Source organism: Ascidiella aspersa, chromosome 1 (assembly GCF_963924565.1).
Source record: "Ascidiella aspersa chromosome 1, kaAscAspe10.2, whole genome shotgun sequence".
Lineage (NCBI taxonomy): Eukaryota > Metazoa > Chordata > Ascidiacea > Phlebobranchia > Ascidiidae > Ascidiella > Ascidiella aspersa.
The window spans coordinates 14,099,322-14,119,697 of NC_139447.1; the positions used below are offsets into that span (position 1 = coordinate 14,099,322).

Consider the following 20,376-nt stretch of genomic DNA (forward strand, 5'->3'; position numbering starts at 1 on the left):
TTTTTCTGCCAAGTATAAAAAAGGAAATATCGTGTTGCGGCCCTAAACCTTTAAAAATTGCTTTAATTCACAGTTTTTCTTTCAGCAGTGGGCACTAACTTTGAGTAAACCCTTTAAGCATTCAATTATCAGGATTTCAACGAGAAATACACATATAGTCTTAAACATTTATTTACATTCAGTAAGTTGACACTTTCCGCAACCTGGTTACAATGTACAACAATACACGTTGTCCAAATTTAAATCTCAATTATTAGTTTTGCAATAACACAGGGAACGTTTGCATTTTTTTATAACCATAACGTGTATGTTCTTTAGGTAAAATCACAGAGTGGTGTAAGTTACACTTTTCCTTTTAAAATAAGTTTTAATGCCAAGAAAGAGCCGATTAGCTACAATTGCTGTATACAAAATCAGTGAGTCTGTTAGTTTACCATCTGATCAAGGTAAATTACATTACCATAATCCAAAACACAATTCTAGTAATAATGCCCCCCTTGGGCAGCGCACGGACGCTCCCTGAATGAAGTCACGTCCACTCGCGTTAGTCCAATTTGACCCGACGGCCGGCGAAATCGTCGATATTCATTATTTAACATAGTCTGCGGTGTCTAGACGTCACGTGACCCTACCTGCTTAAACGCGATCGAACGAGGCGTGCGTCGCTCTTTTCAGAAATTAAAGAACTGCGGCTGGGCTCGGGCTTTTTCTCTTCAATATTCTCGCTCAGCCTTGCGGCTTCGCTTTAGCGCCGTCGCCGGTCAACACAGGCCCGAATTCGCTCGGCGATATGTAGCAATCTTTACAGGCTCGCCCAAGGTCTGAGCCTCCGAGCCGCTGGCGCCTTGTTTCCTTTTTATGTGTGTCTTTGCCAGTTACCTTTAAGGCCGTTTGCTCAACTCGCAGTTTTGTTCCTGCTTTAAAACGCCGAGACTCGCAAGACACGGATTTAGGCAGACTAAACACAATACCTTTTTGGAGTTCTGCACCATTTTGAATTGCAATAAGTACAACAAATGTCTTGGCTTTGACACGATCGCTTTATTCTCCACAGCAATGTTGGGTAACGCCATGATTGTATGACACTACTGCTCGCGTTTTTAAAGTAGAAATTAAAATTAAAAATACTAAGGTTGCTTTTATGAAAAAACACAAAATATAGCACAAACCGCGGGTGTTTTACAGAGGGCGCTGCAATCCATTGGTCGTAATGAGTGCGAATACAGACTAACAATGAAAGAGGCACCTCTACAGGTTCTTTTAATCAGCCTGCGCTACATAGGAAAGAGAGAAGCCGTACCGCCGGCGTGGGTCATCGTCTGGGAGCATTTACGGGAGAGAATGTTCAGGCTGCAGCTTCATTTGACAGCAGTTTAACCCGAAGTGGTTGCTAAAAAGCATTGTCACGGTATTTTATGCAGTAAGGTGACACAGTTAAGAGTAAACAGTGTATTTAATATCGTTAGGAAGCAAATATGGTAATCAGCAGCGCCCATCGAAACCGGTTAAGTTAAATTGTTTTAGCTTTACAATTTTGGCAGCCTTGCCAGACACGTTAAAAAGTTCACGAGCAGCGAGGCAAGGCCCATGTTTCAGCACGTAAATATCCTGTCTGAGTTAATTTAACCATTTATTACTCAAACACCGCTGTTTTATAATCTCTAAATTCCTAAACTCCCATTTAAGACTATTGATACCAGTAAACATTTATGTACAGGTTTAACAAGCGTGTTTTAAAGTACGTTTTATTGTAAGCTTTTATTGTTTTGAAGAATGCTAGTCACATTACTGGTAGAAAAACGTACCTACAATAAATAATTAGGTGCTTCGGAATACTTAGCAGCTGAGATTTAGGTTGGTTACTCTAATAATATTCACATACAGCTATTTTAAAACAAGGAAGGGCCGAGTTGTCAAACTAACAGATGCGAAATTAAAGGCTTACATTTGGTTTTACACGCTTAGTGCGTGGCTATTCAATTTATATAAATTCATTCATTAAAGTGGAAGCAGGTTTTTCCCCTGGCAATGACGTCGAACGGCACTACGGCACGCGGTTGTTGAAATGCAAGTGTGGATCAAGAAATTTAAAGTAGCACAAAAGGTATAGTGAAAGACATAGTATGGTACGTTATTTTTCGAAAAACACATAGTCATGCTTTAATAGAAAATTGGTCGCTTTATTTGGTAAAATTGTCTTACGCTTTTATTTCCAACGAAAAACACACTGTCTTGCCAGGTTCAGCCCACCAACACAATTCGCGAACATGACAGGAGACCCATATAAGGTAAGAGTAATGGCTGATCTTTGGAATTTTAGAAATAAATTAATTTCAATAGTTTTACGCCACAATAGCTCTGCCAGGCAGACTAAAAAAAAACATGTCGTAATAATTTCGGGTGAACTGCGCAAAAATCTGTTTTTATGCCTAATTTAAAAATAACTGTTTTTTTTTATTTGATAACGTTATTATATACCTATCCACGTTAATGTCTGGATCCTGAGGTGGTGCTTCTCCTGTTTCGGGGTAATATTTGCGAAAATGTTTATTTTACTCTTGATTTAGCTGACTAACGTACATTTTTGGTCTTGTTCCTGTCACTTGGCGTATAAATATTAAAACGCAAACGAGGGAAAGAAACAAATAGTCTTGGGCCACCTCGTATCATTGATTGCTTAATGTCGGTTGATATGAATCATAAAAGGTAAAGTCCAATCCACATCTGTGACGTCACAATATACCAGATAGGGAACGTTTTTTTAGAAAATAGTAATACCTACAAGTAAAAGTTCATGACAGTGCACTGCCGAATCCTGTTACAATCGCTTTTCAAACAATCACAGTTTGCTGCTGCAGTCTTCGCGTTTCTAATACCGTGCAAAAGACACGCGGACGATTACCACAACTTAAGAGTTTATGTTAAGTGTATACGGTACGTGAGTGTGTATGTCGTGCCTACGTGTGTGCCAGTCAGTAATAATATATGGTCCAATCTGATTCTGACTTCTTAAATAACGGTATACTAATTTAATTAGACAAACTTAGATAATAACGAGAAAATTAGATAAACGACTTTTACTATGTGAGCCATCTAAGGGTAGTAAGAAAATTTGTAAATGCTTGACATCATACCCAAAAATTATTTCAAACCGTTTTTCAAGCAAACAACGTTTACCAGCATTAAGTATACCAATAAAATAAAATTTCATTTAAAAACTAAGATTCGCATGAATGTATATGTTTTAATCCTACAACGTTTTAATGTTTTATACTGGTTTTAGACTTTTTACAGAAGTATGTTCTCCCTAGATTAAAGGCTTGATGTAAGGTGGCGATATGCCAAATATACGCCCACATGATGTTAAACATGTTCTAAGCTATTAGGGTAATTATAATTTCTATAAAATGAAACAAATCTGCCACACGTACTACTTTTAACCGCATAGCCAACTATGGTTGCTGACATTGTTAGCACGCGAGGCGAAACAGTCGACAAACACACGGCTAAGCAATTGCTGTTTGTCAAACCGGGCTTTGCCCTTCATTGTGGTGGTCGGATTACAAAAATAGGTCTTGCCCGCTTGCTGTGCAAAAAATCTACAAAGGCAAACTTTGTTCTATATTATACAATATATTAGTGGCAGCATATTCCCGTAGCGTGTGCGTACACATTGGACGCTGCTTTCGCGACCAGGGTTAGAAGTTCTTTCATTTAAGTGTCCCGCTAGGACGCCTGCGCCACGGGCACTTACGAGCAGACTGGCGTGCGTCATGTGTCGTCTGAACTTGTCTGCTGCTCAGCCATGCGGCGCGTCAAGCGTTCTTGGGCCCGGCGCAGGGCTGCCAGGGACGACTTTATGGCGCTTCATTGTTGCAGCGTGACTGAAAAGTGAAGATTTAAGAATTTAATTTTTGGGCTATAAGGAGTCCCGAAAAAAAAAGCGATGTGTCATTATATAAAGATGATTAGAATGGACCTTCAAATCTTCGTTTTACATTAATTTGCAACGCCGAATAAATAGTTGGCTATTTTACTCCTAACTGACGGTAGTCTTGCAATGCAAAACTATTCATAAAATTGTTCATGTGCAGTAAGGTTTTAAGACAAAATGAAGGATGCGGTAACCGGTCTGACAACATTTTTAATGCAGTGCCTTAGTCGTCCTGTATGTCTTAGTATTGACTGCATTACCACGTGTATTGCTGGCAACCCGTTGTTACTTCGCCATCAACTAGATTTCCTTGATTTTTCTACAATTTATTGGTAATGTTTTCCGGGGTACCGTTTAAATTCGGTAAAGTCCTACGATCGTCGCCAGCTGCCAAGTTTACTGGTTCGATGATAGGGGTACAGCAGGACTGCAGATGTATCGAATTTATTGTTTTTATCAACATTTCTCGAGGAGGAAATTATTGATATAACCAAGAAAGCTTATAAAATCAAGATTCTTTACCAGGTAAATTGACTAGTTCATGTCTTGTCCTTATTTGTAGCTTTTGCTAATTTGCAATAAAACAGAAAAAGTGTGTTTTGATGAAAACAGCAATTGAATAACACCACCTTTTCTTTCGTATTAGTTGCTACTTGCTAACCAAATGGTTATTTACGCTTCCACTGTTGGTTCCTCTTTGGTTCCCGCATAATGTGCAAGCTATTTTTCGCTTGAACAGCCACGTCACCGATATTGCATAAAACGACGTTAATAAGTTTGTTGATTTAGTAATGTTAGCGGCATTTTTTTTGCCGTTTTTAGATTATAAAATTTAAATTTTTCACAACTGTGAGAACTTCCAGTGAAAAGCCTTTGTTGGTATTTTTGTTCAAGAAGTTGTATCTTGTTGATTGATGACAGTAATGGGGCATATATACAGCCTTTAGGATATTTCTCTACTCCGAGATTTTTTGCTTTGGCGAGTGCTGTACGTATAAAAGGGAGACGTGATGTGGCCTCGCTGCCGAAGCCAGTACGTGTGACCTCCAATTTCGGCACTGGCTTTCTATTGATTTCGTCTGTCTGCCGTCTACACTCGTACCCGCGCGATCTTGGCTGTCGTCCATGTTTCGACATGACCTAGCTGCCTGCCTGACGATAATGTTCCTGCTTCTTTTGCTATCCGTGACTTCGCTGCCGGCATCCGTAACCTCATAGTGTTGTGTATGGCTCTTTGCAAAGTGCAGTATTCTTCGATTGCGCAACCCACACTATATTGACTATTATCGAAATAACCACACATCTTGCCGCAAATCTGTTCTTGTGTTTTGAGTTGGATGTGACCTTGAAACGCTCGCGCTCTTCTCACATGGTGGCGCATTTATTTGGCCTTTCTACATGTCCGCAATCCTTTGTTGAATAAATCGATAAGTAATTGTTATAGCTGGCAACAATAGTTCTTACAAACTCCGTTTGCGGGTTGCGTATTTGATATTTCTCAGTGGAAGCAAGCTTAGATTTTAAACAATGTCGAATGGCAATTGGATTTGTAAAATGTTCTTACTTGAAATATTATACATTGTTATACGAATGTATCTGCAGTAAGTACCAATAAATGCACCAGATGTTGATCACACAAATTATGGTCCCATTAATCACCATTCGTTGCTTTCAAAATAAATTTGCCGATTGTCGTTGCCGCCTTGTTGCAGTCAATGTTTATTATGCTGTCTGGCGTAGATAAGTTGTGGTGCTGACGCCCTTTCGTTCATTTTCGCACAAATATGCACTGATTGCACTGTACGCCTCGTTTTATTGCAACCTAATGCGACTATAAAACGTTTCGCTTGATTACCGAAATTTAGAAAACGAGATGCGATATGCTCCACAAAAGTTTCCTTGAAACGATTTAAACCTTTCGTGTTTTTCTAGGGGTTTTCAAAAATTAAATATGGCGCTCTTGTACTAGTTTTTAGTAGAATAAATACATGTTTTATTTAGAATCAGCTAGATTGATAGGTTGGTAAGTGCTATTCATGAACTCCTACTCGCATATAATTTTGCGCCAAACTACCCCTTTTTTGTGCAAAGTCTATTTTCTCCTTAAATTGTCAAGAAATATTTTCGTAGGAGCAGAGAATACACGCAGAGTGCAAAAAGCACATTTATCAAACTATTTATCTGATAAAGTGTCATTGCACGTACGCCGTCGTACGGGTTGTTGTTCTAAACATATTGTTTCAAAAATAACTCACCAAAAAGCACGGGAGATTTCGCCTAAAGAAAAAAATCCACCTTTTTTGATTTTGTGAAACTTAATTGAAACCCAATTTGCTGTGTTGTACACAAACCTTATCAACTTACACAATAATATTCAAATTACCAAAATGTTCACATTTCTAGACAGATTACTTCCAAGTTAGGCAAGAATGTTAGGATTTACGCCAAAAACAGACATCTGATACTTGTTAAAACACCTATAGACCAGTTGACCGGTAAAGAACGCCTCGCATTAGTTGCCTACCAGTCCAGGACTACGGATTCGGTTAAAAACAACCCGAATCAGATTCCCGAATCCGACTCCATTCAAAAAATAAACCCAAGTCTAGAGTCCAACTCTGGCCAAATGTTTTCGTCGAGTCCCGAATCCGGCTACAATTTAGTGCCTGTATTCCGTCTATTTACATAACTAAATACGGTGGATATTCAGCAATCCCCTTATAGGGGTGCCATATAACTCATCCACTCATAATACATGGTTGGAAAATATCAACCATTTATTTTTTTACCTTCACAATTTACAGTTGGCGGCTGTATCAGTTTCAAAATTTAGTACTGCGCATACCCACGTCGGATTCGGGCAGTAGGTTTACGTGGTCTTACTCGAGTCCCGAGTCCGACTCCAGCAAAACAAACCGACACCGACTACGCAGCCTTGCCTACCACTGTACTAGACTACTATGGAAACACACAGAACGACGTATAAATTAACACCTATTATTTTACAATAGTATATTACTATTTTGAATTTCTATCGTCTGGGTCCGCCTATAGCACAGTGGTTCTCAACCGGCGGTCAACGGACCGGTGCCGGTCCGCGTCAACTTTCGTGCTGGTCCGCCAAACATATTGCAATTTTACATCTCAATTGCAAATGCAAGATGCTGAAGGCTTAAACATCAAATTTAGAACTTGGCCCGTTCCGTAATTTGCAGCATTGTGACGTAACTTAGAGTTAACGATCTACTTTGGACTTTGTCATACGTCACATGTGCCCAACTGTTTAAAAGTAGACTACAACTCGTTCAAGTCGTAAACTTCAAGACCAGTTGTCTGTAAAAAACTTCAATAAAACCACGTATAACACGTGTGATATCAAAAAGAAAGCAGCAAGTTGCTCATTGAATTGAAGTTTCCAATACATACAGTTGCATACTTTGTTCGTAATTACATTTTGGGTTGATTTTGATTTTTGAAGGTCCACCGGTCCGCAAAATTTGTTTTTAAATTTTACCGGTCCGTAGGCTAAAAAGGTTGAGAGCCACTGCATATTAATACTGAACTAGCTAATACGCAGGCTATCAACCAAAACATTGGAAAAAATACACGCTGTACCGGAAGGAAAGTAAAATGCGCAAGTAACACTATTCATCAAGTTGGCAAAACAGGTAAATAACAGAAAATTTATAGCTGTGTAGGCCTAATGTAAAAAGCGGGACATTTTGATTGACTAATCGGGACACCGAGGCAAAGTCCTAAAAACGGGACTGTTCCCCTAAAAAGGGAACTGTCCCTAAATGGGATGTAGGTTAAGGCTAGGTAGGTTTAGGTCATTCAAAGTTTTTAACTTATTACAATAGGTGTTTTTTATTTATTTTCTGATTCTTACTAGGATGGCTTATAATTAGGGCGAATATTTTTTGACTTGTCAAAATTTACACGTTAGGTCAAAATTTGTCAATATTTTTGTAAGTTAAAATCGAATACAATTGCACATAAATCGCTTACAAAATTAAAAAAAACTAAAGTCAGCTTTTTGAAATTGGTCGTTCATTTTATCAAAAAAGAAATTAGTTTTGATATATGTTCAAAGTCATTTTAACCGTATTATATCTTTATTAGAGCAATATACAGTATAAAAAACGCGTGATTAACGACGCCTAGGTTATTTTAATCAATGTATTTCTAACAGGTCAAAATTTTGTCAAAATAAATTATGTTCAGGTAAAAATTTGTCAAAATTTTAAATTTTCAGGTCAAAATTTCCTATTTTTTTGGTCAAAAAATATTCGCCATACTAATAATACTTTACGATTTAGGCGGGACAATCCCACTTTTAGTGACTTGTCCCGACGTCCCGATAAATTACCAAAATGCCCTGCTTTTTAGTTAGCCAACATTTTCCATACTTTACAAAGATATAAGTTTAATGGTCTGTTTTACCAACTTGATAGAAGAGTGTTATACGTGGTGTGCGTTTTTATTTCCTTGCGTGAAATGTGAATGATACTTTTCCTTTACTATAGCGTGTAATTGGCCCAGTAATTGCTTGCGGCTAGTCTAGTATTAGTATGCTAGATTAAGGTGTTGTGTCGGCATAGGATCGTCACCGATACCATCCTAGTATCGGACGAGTACCGATACTATCACATGGAATCGGGTAGCGGCTCTGATACAATATCATCGGACATCCCTAGGAGGAGGTATTTTTCCACAGTGTAAATTAAATTCAGATAACCGAGATACATGCTGTATGTATGAACAATGTACCGAAAAAAATAAAATTAATAACGGTGAATTTTCTCGAACGAATTAATTATTTGACTTCTTAATTCAACCGAAATACATTTAGTTCTATCTTTCATTGCACATTCGAGCGAGATTTGACTGGCAACAAAACGCCCTTTAAGTTAGATGTTTGGTAATGTCATGCTATGACGTATTTTTGTGACGTCATGCTTAAATGGGCACAGAAAATACCTAATCTGGACACTGTTAAAAAGCGTGCCGGTTTTATTCCCCCAAAATACGATAACCTTTTTACTTGGCATACAGCCCATTAAACGTAAAGCTTTTATAAACCCTATAAAAGAAAAAATTACCAACTAATCAAGGGGAATACGGGTTACCGAAAAAAAACTTGTCGGGCTCACCAGGTGCGCCACCACTTTTTCAGTGATTTAAAAGTTCGATCTAGCATTGTTAAGAAAAACTGGGTTAGTGCCGTGATTCTCAAACTCAGTTCCACGAAACGTTTTGTAAGTTCGTGAAATAACTTAGTTATAATTCTAATAAGAATGCAATCCAGCGAGTGAGACTTAAAAAAGAAACACATAAGAAAACAGATAATATTGTGATATATCTATTTCTTGCGGTTTACTTTAAAGTGTGCCGTGATTTGTTTTCTGTTAGCATGCCGCAACCAAAGACAGTTTAGGAACCAAAATGCGGAATAACATAAGAGTTCATAAATGACATGCAGCCGTCCTTGAAGTGTGTTCTCGGCGTAAACTTAAAATAGAAATAAACGTAATTTGCCCCCGCTGTGAATTCAAGAAATTACGTTCTTGTGACGCAGGGTTTACGCAATCTTTTTAACTTATACCGAAAAAGGGTTGATGAAATCTTTTTCTCATATACGCATGTAAGTCAAAAGGTTCCATGGTATTCAAAATCTCTCACAAACAATGCGCGAATTAGGCAACTTTTAATTTAGAATAGTCTCAAACTTTTATAGTTTGCGACTAAGGATGTCCGATTATGTAGGATCGGGGCTAACGCCAAAGACTAAGTGGTAGTTTCGAAACTCGTCCGATACATAGCCTACAAGGGTGATATCCGTGCATATACAATGCCAAATTAAAATAGGAATTGTAGCTATGATATGTCACCGCAATATTTCGAACTTGAAAGGTAATTTTATCAAAATATTGTTCCTTAATATCCCAAGGTAAATAAACTTCTTAATGCAAAAGCAATTTGGTCTTATAAAAATGATTTTGAAATGTGTCGATTTTATCTAGTTTGCTTGTTGGAGAATAACAATGAGTAATTTGGTGTCGGTTCGGATCGCGATGTTTTTGTCCAAAGTATCGCAAAACAATATTGGAATCTTCAGAAGCTGTTTTGTACGAATTGGATTTGATGGGACATGGGATTTGACATTTATTAAATTGCAGGGTCTCTAGGCTATACCAAAATTAAATGTGACACTTGTGATCTTGGTTATTGTAGTAGGCTTCAATCGCGTTTTTGCCAACGGAATTTTAAAATGACAATAGATTTTCGAATGGGTTTAGATCAGACAAGTTTCTGGCCAATCTAAAACATTTATTTGAACTTTCTTGAAAACTTTCATCACTTGCTTGGATGCATGGTTTGGCGCAAAATGTTGCTGGAATGCACCCCATAAAGTGCACTATAATCAAATAATTAAGTACCCCCAGCAAAAAGAAATGCACGGGTTCTTTCAGCTTTTCTGGTGAAATTTACTTCCATTCAAGGAATGGTGAATTCGGGTCGCTAAAATAATCCGATAGTTACGGAACATGCAAAAAGGCTTTTCATCTAAGCGGAGAAACAGTTCCACAAGTTCTCGCTCCACACCATGCCCCGCTAGAACGTTTCATCAAAATAATATATAGGCCTGCAAAGTCAGAACCGTCTCAAAAATTCCCTTAATTCAGGGTATTTCCATTTTTTCAGCATTACGTTCCCTTTTAATATACCGACAATGTGACGCACTCTTTAAAATAAATTGAGCACAATACGTAATCGAATCTATAGACAAGCCAAAATTAACTAACTGTTTTAAGCATACTTTTTGTTAAGCCTAAGCTTTTTTAGGTTACTTCATAAATAAATCAAATTTAAAAAAATGTTTTAACAATCGCGTAGTCATGTTTGCACTACAACGTAAAGTTAATACACGTTACTTACACTTTTAGACAATGCTCCATACCTTTCTTTAAAAGCTAGTACTACCCACTTACTTGCTGGAAAATGCCAAACAAATCTGAGTGCCATTTTTTTCTGTTCTTTTGTTTCAGAAATGTGACGGCATGTCTTGAAGGCTGTTGCTGATGTTTCTGGGGTGACGTTACCTTTTCCGATTTACTTTTCTTTGACAGAAAATGGCTGTTCAGACGCAACGTCAAAACGTGGAAAGTTTTCTAGTGTTTCTTTTTAACGTAAAATTATTTTTTCTTGTTCTAAGTCGCCAATATTTTGTTGTGTAATTCAACTGCGGTGTTGTTGGAAAGCAAACATACCACGAACATACGCAACTTCCGGCACCCAGATATTCGAACTTGTGTGTATAGGCACTTCGTAATCTCAAGCTCGAGTTTATGGGTGTCTGAGTTGGCGGATTTTGCGGCCCTGAAATCGCACACATCGTTTTCGCATTTAGGTATTTTGTCAGTCGCATTAGCCGTTTTTCGTCCGGGAGAGCGTTGATTAGGTATATTTTTTCCTTCTTAAAAAATTTAATAGTGTTTATATTTTATTTGATCTTCTTAGAAAGTGTTTAGGCAGTTGCTATTAGAAATTTACAAAAATATATTTTTTATATTTCGACTAGCGATCAATGGTTAATGGCTGCAACTCTATAGGCGCTCAAAATTGAGGTAGTTGGTTGTATAGTTTGCCCTATTGGCATAAATAACTGTGCAACATTCTATCTTAACCGTGGCCGTCATATTACAACACACTTATTCGAATAAAACTGTTTTAATTAATATATATTTGGAAGTGAAAGTTATGGTGTTTGGTGGTAATTGTCCCTGAGACCCTAAAACGTGACTTTTTACATCACGGCTTAGCTTCTCGGAACACATTCCGTCCGACCTTTCAGCTTGTAAGCCTAGAAAGTGCAGTTGTAGCTCTATTTATCTTTTAACACTTTTGGGATATACAGTATGGCATTTTTAACTTTTCATGTATTGAGAACAACCCCTATTATGGAGTCTGTTTCTATTATATATAAAGTGTATTGTTTGCCAGCCCTCTTGTGACAAGCATTTTTGACCTAATTATTTCCGTTTTTGGTCTTGTCCCTAAGGTTCCTTGCCATGTTTATGCGATAAACAAAGCAATTAACAAAGGGAAGTGAACCAATAGTTGCGACGGCGCAAAATTTTTGTGACCTATACAAAAGGGGGATGTGAAAGTACAACCTGAGGATGCACATGTCTGCTCACAACGTGCTTCGAACTTCCGTAATTATTTTTAGAATGGCACAGCAATATTAATTCTTGCCAACTGTAGTGCGTAATGTTTCTACATATTCGGCATTTCAAAAAAATATTTGTTATTGAATATGTGTAGGAACAACCACAATTTTTTTTATGGAAAGGATCTTTCTAAAATATTTTATTATTATTATTATTATAATTTTTTTTGCACCAATTTTTTTAGGTTTTCTGGCTAATTCTTCGGCCAAAATAGTCGTCTATATAGTCGCCAGGGTTCCGCCATTCTTTATGTTTCTATCCTAATTCCGATGGCTAAGGTATTACAAATTTCATTTCCTGTGGCAATTTTCATGTTAAACGCTGCAAATATTCCTGCAAAATTTATACAAATTGTATTTCTGATCCAATCTATCTATCGTATTAGCAATATTCTGAATATTTTTACTTTATTTTCGTGTTTGGTGTTATAACTCTACGTTAAAATTTTAGTCATTATGTATTTTAAGATATTTTATATAGAACCAATTTTAACTATTTGGTAGGCTATGTTATAATCCGACAAATAAAGCCTATAACACATTTCGCGTTATCTTAATAAAAACGATTTTGAACAAATTGCTTTTTCGTCTTGCATATGGTCTGTTTTCCTTTTCTTTGATTTTTCTTTTTAGATGTTAAACCTTCAAACATGGTTTGCACAGCGAACAATATGATATTAAAAGTAATTTACCATGTTTTCGTTCTTGAAATATTTTTTATTGATACCCTTTAGTAAAAGACTACCAATCGTTTGACATCTAGCTATACTATTGTTGCGCTCGACAATCTTTGAAGTAGTAAACATTTCACTTTATTACCTGCGTCCTATATAAATAGCACGTATAATAATGGTTCGGTTTATCATCGAGGTGCAATTGTAAAAACGTATAGACATGAACCTGTTTCACCCGTATTTAATTCAGTATCTTCATATTTTGATTGCACTTAAAAAACTGCCTTTTTTGTGTTTTCGATATACAGGGAAGATTTTATTCTCATTCTGTCGTATTCTACGTTCGATGGTAATACATGTGTGTAAGGGCGAAACTAGCTTCCATCGCACCATGACTAGAGTTATATAAAAATAAATGTGGGTTGAAGTTTTAAATTCTGTTTTATACCGCTGCTAAACAATATTAAAATTGAAGTCACAGCGACGTTGTTATTTCATAAAGTATTATTGGTCTAACTCTAAGACAGTGGTCACCACACACTTTTGATAACGGGCAGGGTTCCTTTAAGGATTGGCGTTCGTGGCCCGGATATGAAATTTCTTCACATTACTAGACTTACTTAAAGCGGACAGATAAGATAAATGTTTAGATAATTATACTGAGTTTAATTAAATTTTCGTTTATTTTTATTTCGCTTCTTTAAGTGTAGATAGGGTGGGGTACTACATCAGGTCATGCCCCAAAGTTTCATGCTTCAAATTTTAAGTAATTAGTTTTTGGCTTCCATAAATGTTTAAAGGAAACATTTGTTCGCGGATTTTTGAGGCTTTCTGCTTTTTAACTTGTTTTTAGGATTTTTTAAAGACTACTTGTGAACACAATTTAAACAAAATAAACATTTTTGGCACTCCGAATTTTTTATAGCTATCCCAAATAAAAATCCTGGATCCGCACCTGATCAAGAGTCACGCTGGTTTCTCCGCCTTTCAACTGTTTTCGCAAAGGAAGAAGCGTTGGGGCGATCTTAAATTATCTGTTTAATCATTTAATATTAGTATTGAAATTACGAGGTAACACAATGCAATTCCTATACAGCTTTGCAATATGGCTTTGTAACACATAAGCCACACCCATTCAACTTCCAAAACGAGATAAACGCAATGTAACCTTTTTTACGTGAATCTGGTGCAGCCAATCAGGTATGGAGATAATATAGTTTTGTTATGCGTCAATTATACTTCTACGCCATTTTTTCGCGCTTTGGTGAGATTAACTGAATTTCAGTTGCACAACAGTTCGTTCAAAAACTACACGCTTTCCATTTTTAACGCACCTTCCCAAACTAAAATCCTGGATCAGACCTTGAAACATTAGCCCGCCATATAAAACGAATTGCTTCTTATGGCCGCGACACAAAATAAACGATTTTGCCAAATTTGACCAGTTAGGCTAAATCAGTATGTTCTCGCTTAGCGCAAATCGCCAACATATTTACATCTTATTGTGACTTTTCTATTAAAATTACGCATGGTCAACCTAAAAACAAAATAAGCGCACTGTTTGCTATTTTAAGGAAACTTTTTTATGACGCCACGTTTGGAAATAACTTAGTGACTTCATCGTAAATTTTGTCGTGCTTCCTGATTTTTTTATTGATCTCCCAAACAAAAATTCTTGATCAGGCTCCGCCTCGAGCTTATGGTGACAAGTATGTTTATTTGTGAGCTTTGTTTAGCTCATTTAGGCACTAAGGTATGACCTATAAGCTTTGCGTCACTAAAATTTGTTTGAACTCTAGCGCTTTTCTAAGGAAATAAAATTAATTTATGTCACTTACGTCATAAATTATACCCTTTTTGTGATAGACGAGTTTCTGGTAACTTAGATGTGGTATTTCCAAGTCCATACGAACTCCACTGGGCCCATGTAGGCCTCTCAGATTACTGAATTTAGCATTGTTTTGGACTAGGCTACTATAAATATTTATGTCGCCTTTTAAATTAGTTATATTTTGGAAGAAAAACATTACGGTTGTTTAAAGTGACGCTTTGTGCTCAGTGGGACGTACGGCCTGCACTGCAACAGATTTACATGTGCCACTTTTCACATTGCCCGTCCCATAGTAATTTAACTTAGTGTATTTTGGATCAACGTGTAGCCTAAATATAGCATAGCAAAAATAAAAGTAAAGTTTTAAGGTCGTGGGCTACTACCTTCCAAGTTTGTTGTTTAACTTTTGCTTTTAAAACTGAATTGAAAGCGTACTTTTAAGATGTAACTAAAGGCTTTCAAACAGTTAAGATATTCCCATTAACAAGATTTTAATGCAGAAAGAATAAAGCCTGAACTAGTGAACTTTGACCTTCAAAACATATTTGCAGGTTGTCTAACCGGACCCGAGCCGGAACTTTCTGAACGTTATATTTGTTGAACCGTAACTGAACCTGATCCGTTTTTGTAAGATTTTAAGGAGCCGAATCGGAACTAAACAGAATATTTTTAATTTACCTAAACCTTAACCAAACTCGAACCTGTCAAGAAATCGGTTTACTTTCCCATGACTTCACAACTTTTATTTTACAGAATCTTTTATTTCTACAGAAAAAAGTTATGCCACTTTGGAAATTTTATAAAAAAGAATATTAATTGAATAATGCAATTCTTTATTTTTCATATATTTAAATAATGAACTGCTCGTTTTCTAAAACGCAACAAAACTTAGATTATATATGAGTTGCTATTTAATAATTAGGCTCTACATTTATTGACCTACATTTTTACGTTTACGCAACTAATATGCAACTTTATAAACCGGTTTCGAAATAAATTTATTCGAAATTTACAAAAAACGAAAAAATTATTGTACCAGCATGACCATTTTTTGCATTTTTTTATTTATTTCAGGAAAAACATAGGCTTGTCCGAGTTTGTAGTAGATTTAGCTTGTTTTGACTTTTTTAAGGTACCGTACGTTTGGCCTTTTTATTTTGGCCATCTGGCAACCCTGTTTGAACCCCAACTGAACCTGGACCAGAAATGTCAAACAGTTCGACTCTGCATATTTGACCTACTTATGCAACAATACAGCCATTCGTTTTTTGTTCTCTAGCGCCACCTAATATCAACGTAGTTGTTATAGTAACTAAGTAAAGACGCTGACAACCTTGCCGCCAAATGCTGCTGTTTAGGATTTGTATCGTGTATAACTGAGGTGTAGTTAACTTATATTGACGAAATTTGGCAATCTTTGACTAGTCTGTCTAGCAATGTCTTCGCATTTCAGCGCCAATCAGGTAAGTAAATTTTTGAGGATCTTAAACTTTCACCAAATGACAGCTATATTGAAGTGATTAACGATATGTGTTAAGTGTTTGAAGTGTTAAAATCAAATTACCAATAAAATACTTCCTAATCAAATTACATCTACTATTCAATATTGTTGTTAAAATCTGGGATGTAAATCTAAAATCAACTTTTAATTAATTGTTTAACAAAAAATAAACACCTATAGTAAGTTGTAGGCCTACATTAAATTAGTTGTCCGAAATACAAAACAAATTTAAAATCTGATTTACATATGAATTCAGGTTTACCTTACAAACAAAACAGATTTTTTAGTTAATTCTTATTGTAGTATGAAGATGCATTTAATCCAAAAAAGTTGAAGAACTGGACAGTACCAAGAAAACACAAGGAAAGGCCCAGTACCCTTGATGGTTTTACTCAAATAATAGCTACTGACCGTGGTCACCTAAAACATTCTATTCCTCGGTCTAAAGAGTCACCATGGGGAACTTTTATGGGTATTTAAACCGTTCATCTTTAAAACAATGTTTATGCATTTAAGAAAAATTAGGCAATGTTTTAGGAGGCAGACATCGAAATTTTTTAAACAGTAATTTCAAATATTACTCAACTTAAATAACAGCTATGTTGCTTTTACATACTTTGATATAATAGTTGTAGGCTCCTAAAATTGCTCAAAAATAATTATCTTCCAGGAACTTGGGATATGCCACGAAACATTCCACCAGCACGACCTTCATATACAGCAAGGTCAAATAGAGCTGCAGTAAATCTAAAAAGTTTTAAAGAAAGCTCTCCACTAAACAATGCAGTAAACGGATACAAAGAATTTGTACCAAACAAGGTAAATTTATCATGATGCATAATAATTATAATTCATATACATAAAGTCAAAGATTATAGTACTCCATCAAAGTTGTAAAACTTCAAGGCAATTTATTCATGTTTTTAATAATTAGTGAAACTTTTCCATATTTATACGTTGCCGATGTTGTGATCAACTTCAATTTCTATAAGGATCTATTTGTTTTTCAGACACCTCTAGCTGAGAAACAGATGTCCCCCTCACCAGTGAATTCCCCAGTTGTAGTCAAAGCTCCACAACCATCTACTGGGGGCCCTGAAAAGGTATGCTCTCAAGCTGGTTCGCAACGAGCAAAGACTCCACCACGCAGTGCAACTCCCAGGTAAAAATATGGCCAATTTCCTAATGGCGCGAGAGTTTTGCTGCACAAGCAAATTAAACAGTGTTACTACAATTATTACAATCAGAAAACTGTGTACAAGTACAGTATCAATCATAAATAGCTTAGGTTGTCTATACCAGGTTGCGCATTACTTTATTTATTACATATACAAATTTGGAAAACAGATTGGCATCCCCAACAGACAATGAACTAAGAGAACTGGTCTCAGTGAGGTTAAGAAGTCCAAGATCTAAACCTACGACCCCTAGTTCAGGTATACCACAAAAAAGTTTTAATTTTTGTTTGCTTGTGGTGAGAGTATTACATAGCCTGCCATTATTTTTAGAGCCGCTTACATTCTCCAAAATATGTATAGTTGTTTTTGGATAATCAACATGTCTTGATTAAGATGATGTCCATTTACTTAACCTTTTTGGCTTTGAAATTCATTATCAAGCTGTATAGTGTATAGTATAACTTTTTACACAACAAACTTGAGAGTTATCTAACACCTTGAAATTTGTAAAACAATGTATTTAGAAAAAGCTTAACAACATCCTATGGTAGAGCTACAAACTAAATTTTTGTGATTTAAAAAATGAATAGGAACAGTACATATAGGCATCTATTTGCTGTTTAAATAAAAACTAGTTCTATCTATTTTGAATCACATTTCTATTTTAGATCGGCCAATATCAAAACAAAGTGCAAGAAGTTATAAGAGCTTTCACAGTGAAGCAATAGAAGCCTGTTAAAGTTTTTTTGAATAATGTGGTTCATAAAATTAAATGAAATACACTGTTCGTTTTATTTGCATATCTAAAATCTAAACAACTACGTACATCTTTAGGAAGATAAAATGAAGATTTTTTAACAACAAAATTAAAAATTGAATTTGTTATCATATACTTTGTCCTATGTGAATAACACCAACACTAACTTGTAGATATTTTTATACATTTTGTTTAAGTTGATTGTGGATTGAAATCTATTTTTGCAATACCTGTACAAAATATGTACTTTGCATGCTGTTTAATTAATTATTTTTTACAATATGTTAAAATCAGAAATTTAGCATTGATAATTAAAATATGGTAGGAGTGCATGTAATCTAGCTTTTTTAAATTCCCGTAATTAGTATGTTTTGTTTTAAAACTATGTGTGCAACATTTTATTGGAATTAGCCTAAAACTTAAATGGTAGTTATCTCTGTAATGATGCCTTACCTTGTATGCTATAAGATTATGTAATTTTTTTTAACTCCTATATGTGAGATATCATAAATTCTTATGAGAACTCAATTGATTTATTGAGGTCATAAAACCTGGATCCTCGGCGTGATGTCAAGCATGATTTTTAGCCTAAATTATACCTCATTAAAGTGAAAAATTATTGATTTTGTTCTAATTGGAAACCTTATCCCAGGACCACACTGTAAGAACCAAAAATATTTGCATTGTTTACTTCGTTAACAAAACTTCAATTAAAAACCTTAATCCTATAGAAGTAACTGGTCTCTAGTACAACGTTGTAAACAAGTCATTTTTAAATGAATTAAGTCCAATGTTGTAATGACTTAAACCAATGGCTTGACTTAGTGGGCTGTTTTCTTATGACTTTGACTACGTAAAATAACTTGATTGACTTAAGTCTTTTGGACAAATAACTTTGATTGGAATGATGTGTTTTAATCAGGGAGTCGAACCGTTTGACTTTTCCGGTTCAGGTTCGGTTCGGGTTCAAGAATTTTTTCGGAAACCGGTTCAGTTCCGGTTTCGGTTCGGAGGAATTTAAAAGTTCCGGTTCAGCTCCGGTTCGACCATCGCTATATCAAAACCGGTTCATAAAGTTGCGGTTCAGATACAATACAATTTTCGTTAAATCTCAAAATATGGGTCGATAAATTTAGAGACTTATCTTTGAATTGTAAGTCATTTAATCTAAGTTACGTGACTTGTTAAAAAAAAACAGTAACTCATTATTGAAATATCTAAAAAATAAAAATCAACGATTTTTCCATTAAATATTCATATTTTTTCATAAAATTTTGAGCATGGCGTAACTTACTCTGTAAAATAGAAGTTGTGACGTCATGCAGGAGCGAACCGCTTTTGTTTACAGGTTCGGGTTCGGTTAAGGTTCAGGTACTTTCAAAATATTCGGTTCAGTTCCGGTTAAGCTCCTTAAAATCTTATAAAAACCGGTTCAGGTTCGGTTACGGTTCGGATAAAATTAACCCAAAACCGGTTCATAAAGTTCCGGTTCGGTTCCGGTTCGACTCCCTGGTTTTAATTTATTTTAATAAAATTGGGCTATTTATCCTAATTTACACATAAAACAATTTGCTTTGCTATATATTGCGTTTTTGTTATTTTACTTAGTTTTTAGTTAAATTTTTGCTCATATCTAATCGGACGAGTTTACAAAATTTTAACTTTTAAAGTTTTATTTTGATGACAAGGACGCGACTTGGTGTTTATTCGAGAAGGCTCAATTTTTTTTGCGAATGACTTCACTGGGACTAAATTAAAGTAAACGGATTTGTTTACAACACTACTTAAGTCACAGTCGAGTGATGCAAAACGAGTGATTGCAAAATCAATCAAGTCCTACTCAAGTCAAGCCATTTTCAATGAATAGCATATAAGTCCATTGTAAGTTGTTAGTTACAAAAGTCGATTTCAAGTCACATCATTGGAATAATTAATGGTTAGCTTTTAAAAAAACTATTCACACCCGTAATAATCTAATTAGGCCTACTTAACAAAACTTTTTTCGTTCCCAACCGCAACTTAAGTGTTATTTCGCAGTCCAAGTGTCTTTGTTAAATAAACCGAAGGGCAAAAATAGTCTTCCCTCGGTTTCAAACTGGGGTAAAAGTAAAATAATTACGACGTTATCGACGACGTTAAAAAGTTACGTCGAGATATAACGTATAAAACACCCTAGGTTACCCTTCAACTTAGTACACAAATATGCAACTGAAATATCAGTTTAATTGGATTCAAGAATATCGCGGGTTGGCGAAAAGGTAACATTGT

The 20,376-nt window shown here is 35.7% G+C and overlaps 1 protein-coding gene and 1 long non-coding RNA gene across 2 annotated transcripts; both read left to right on the top strand.

Annotated features, from left to right (window-relative positions):
- Positions 1–1,388: 1,388 nt before the first annotated feature.
- LOC146167915 (uncharacterized) lies at positions 1,389–11,202 on the top strand. The gene is made up of 3 exons (XR_014500596.1): positions 1,389–2,104; positions 2,240–2,288; positions 10,984–11,202. It is a non-coding gene; the product is annotated as an uncharacterized LOC146167915 (long non-coding RNA).
- Positions 11,203–15,993: 4,791 nt separating this feature from the next.
- Positions 15,994–20,001, top strand: LOC146167916 (protein Flattop-like). The gene is made up of 6 exons (XM_083389199.1): positions 15,994–16,135; positions 16,477–16,645; positions 16,844–16,992; positions 17,184–17,335; positions 17,521–17,609; positions 18,020–20,001. The coding sequence occupies exons 1-6, from the start codon at positions 16,109–16,111 to the stop codon at positions 18,088–18,090; spliced, it is 657 nt and encodes a 218-aa protein (XP_083245325.1). The 5' UTR covers positions 15,994–16,108; the 3' UTR covers positions 18,091–20,001.
- Positions 20,002–20,376: the final 375 nt, after the last annotated feature.

Excerpts from the sequence above, each read along its gene's own strand:
- LOC146167916 (XM_083389199.1), top strand. The coding sequence starts at position 16,109 with ATGTCTTCGCATTTCAGCGCCAATCAG. Across the intron at positions 16,136-16,476 it reads CGCATTTCAGCGCCAATCAG|TATGAAGATGCATTTAATCC; the intron begins GTAAGTAAATTT and ends TTCTTATTGTAG. Across the intron at positions 17,336-17,520 it reads CCACGCAGTGCAACTCCCAG|ATTGGCATCCCCAACAGACA; the intron begins GTAAAAATATGG and ends TTTGGAAAACAG.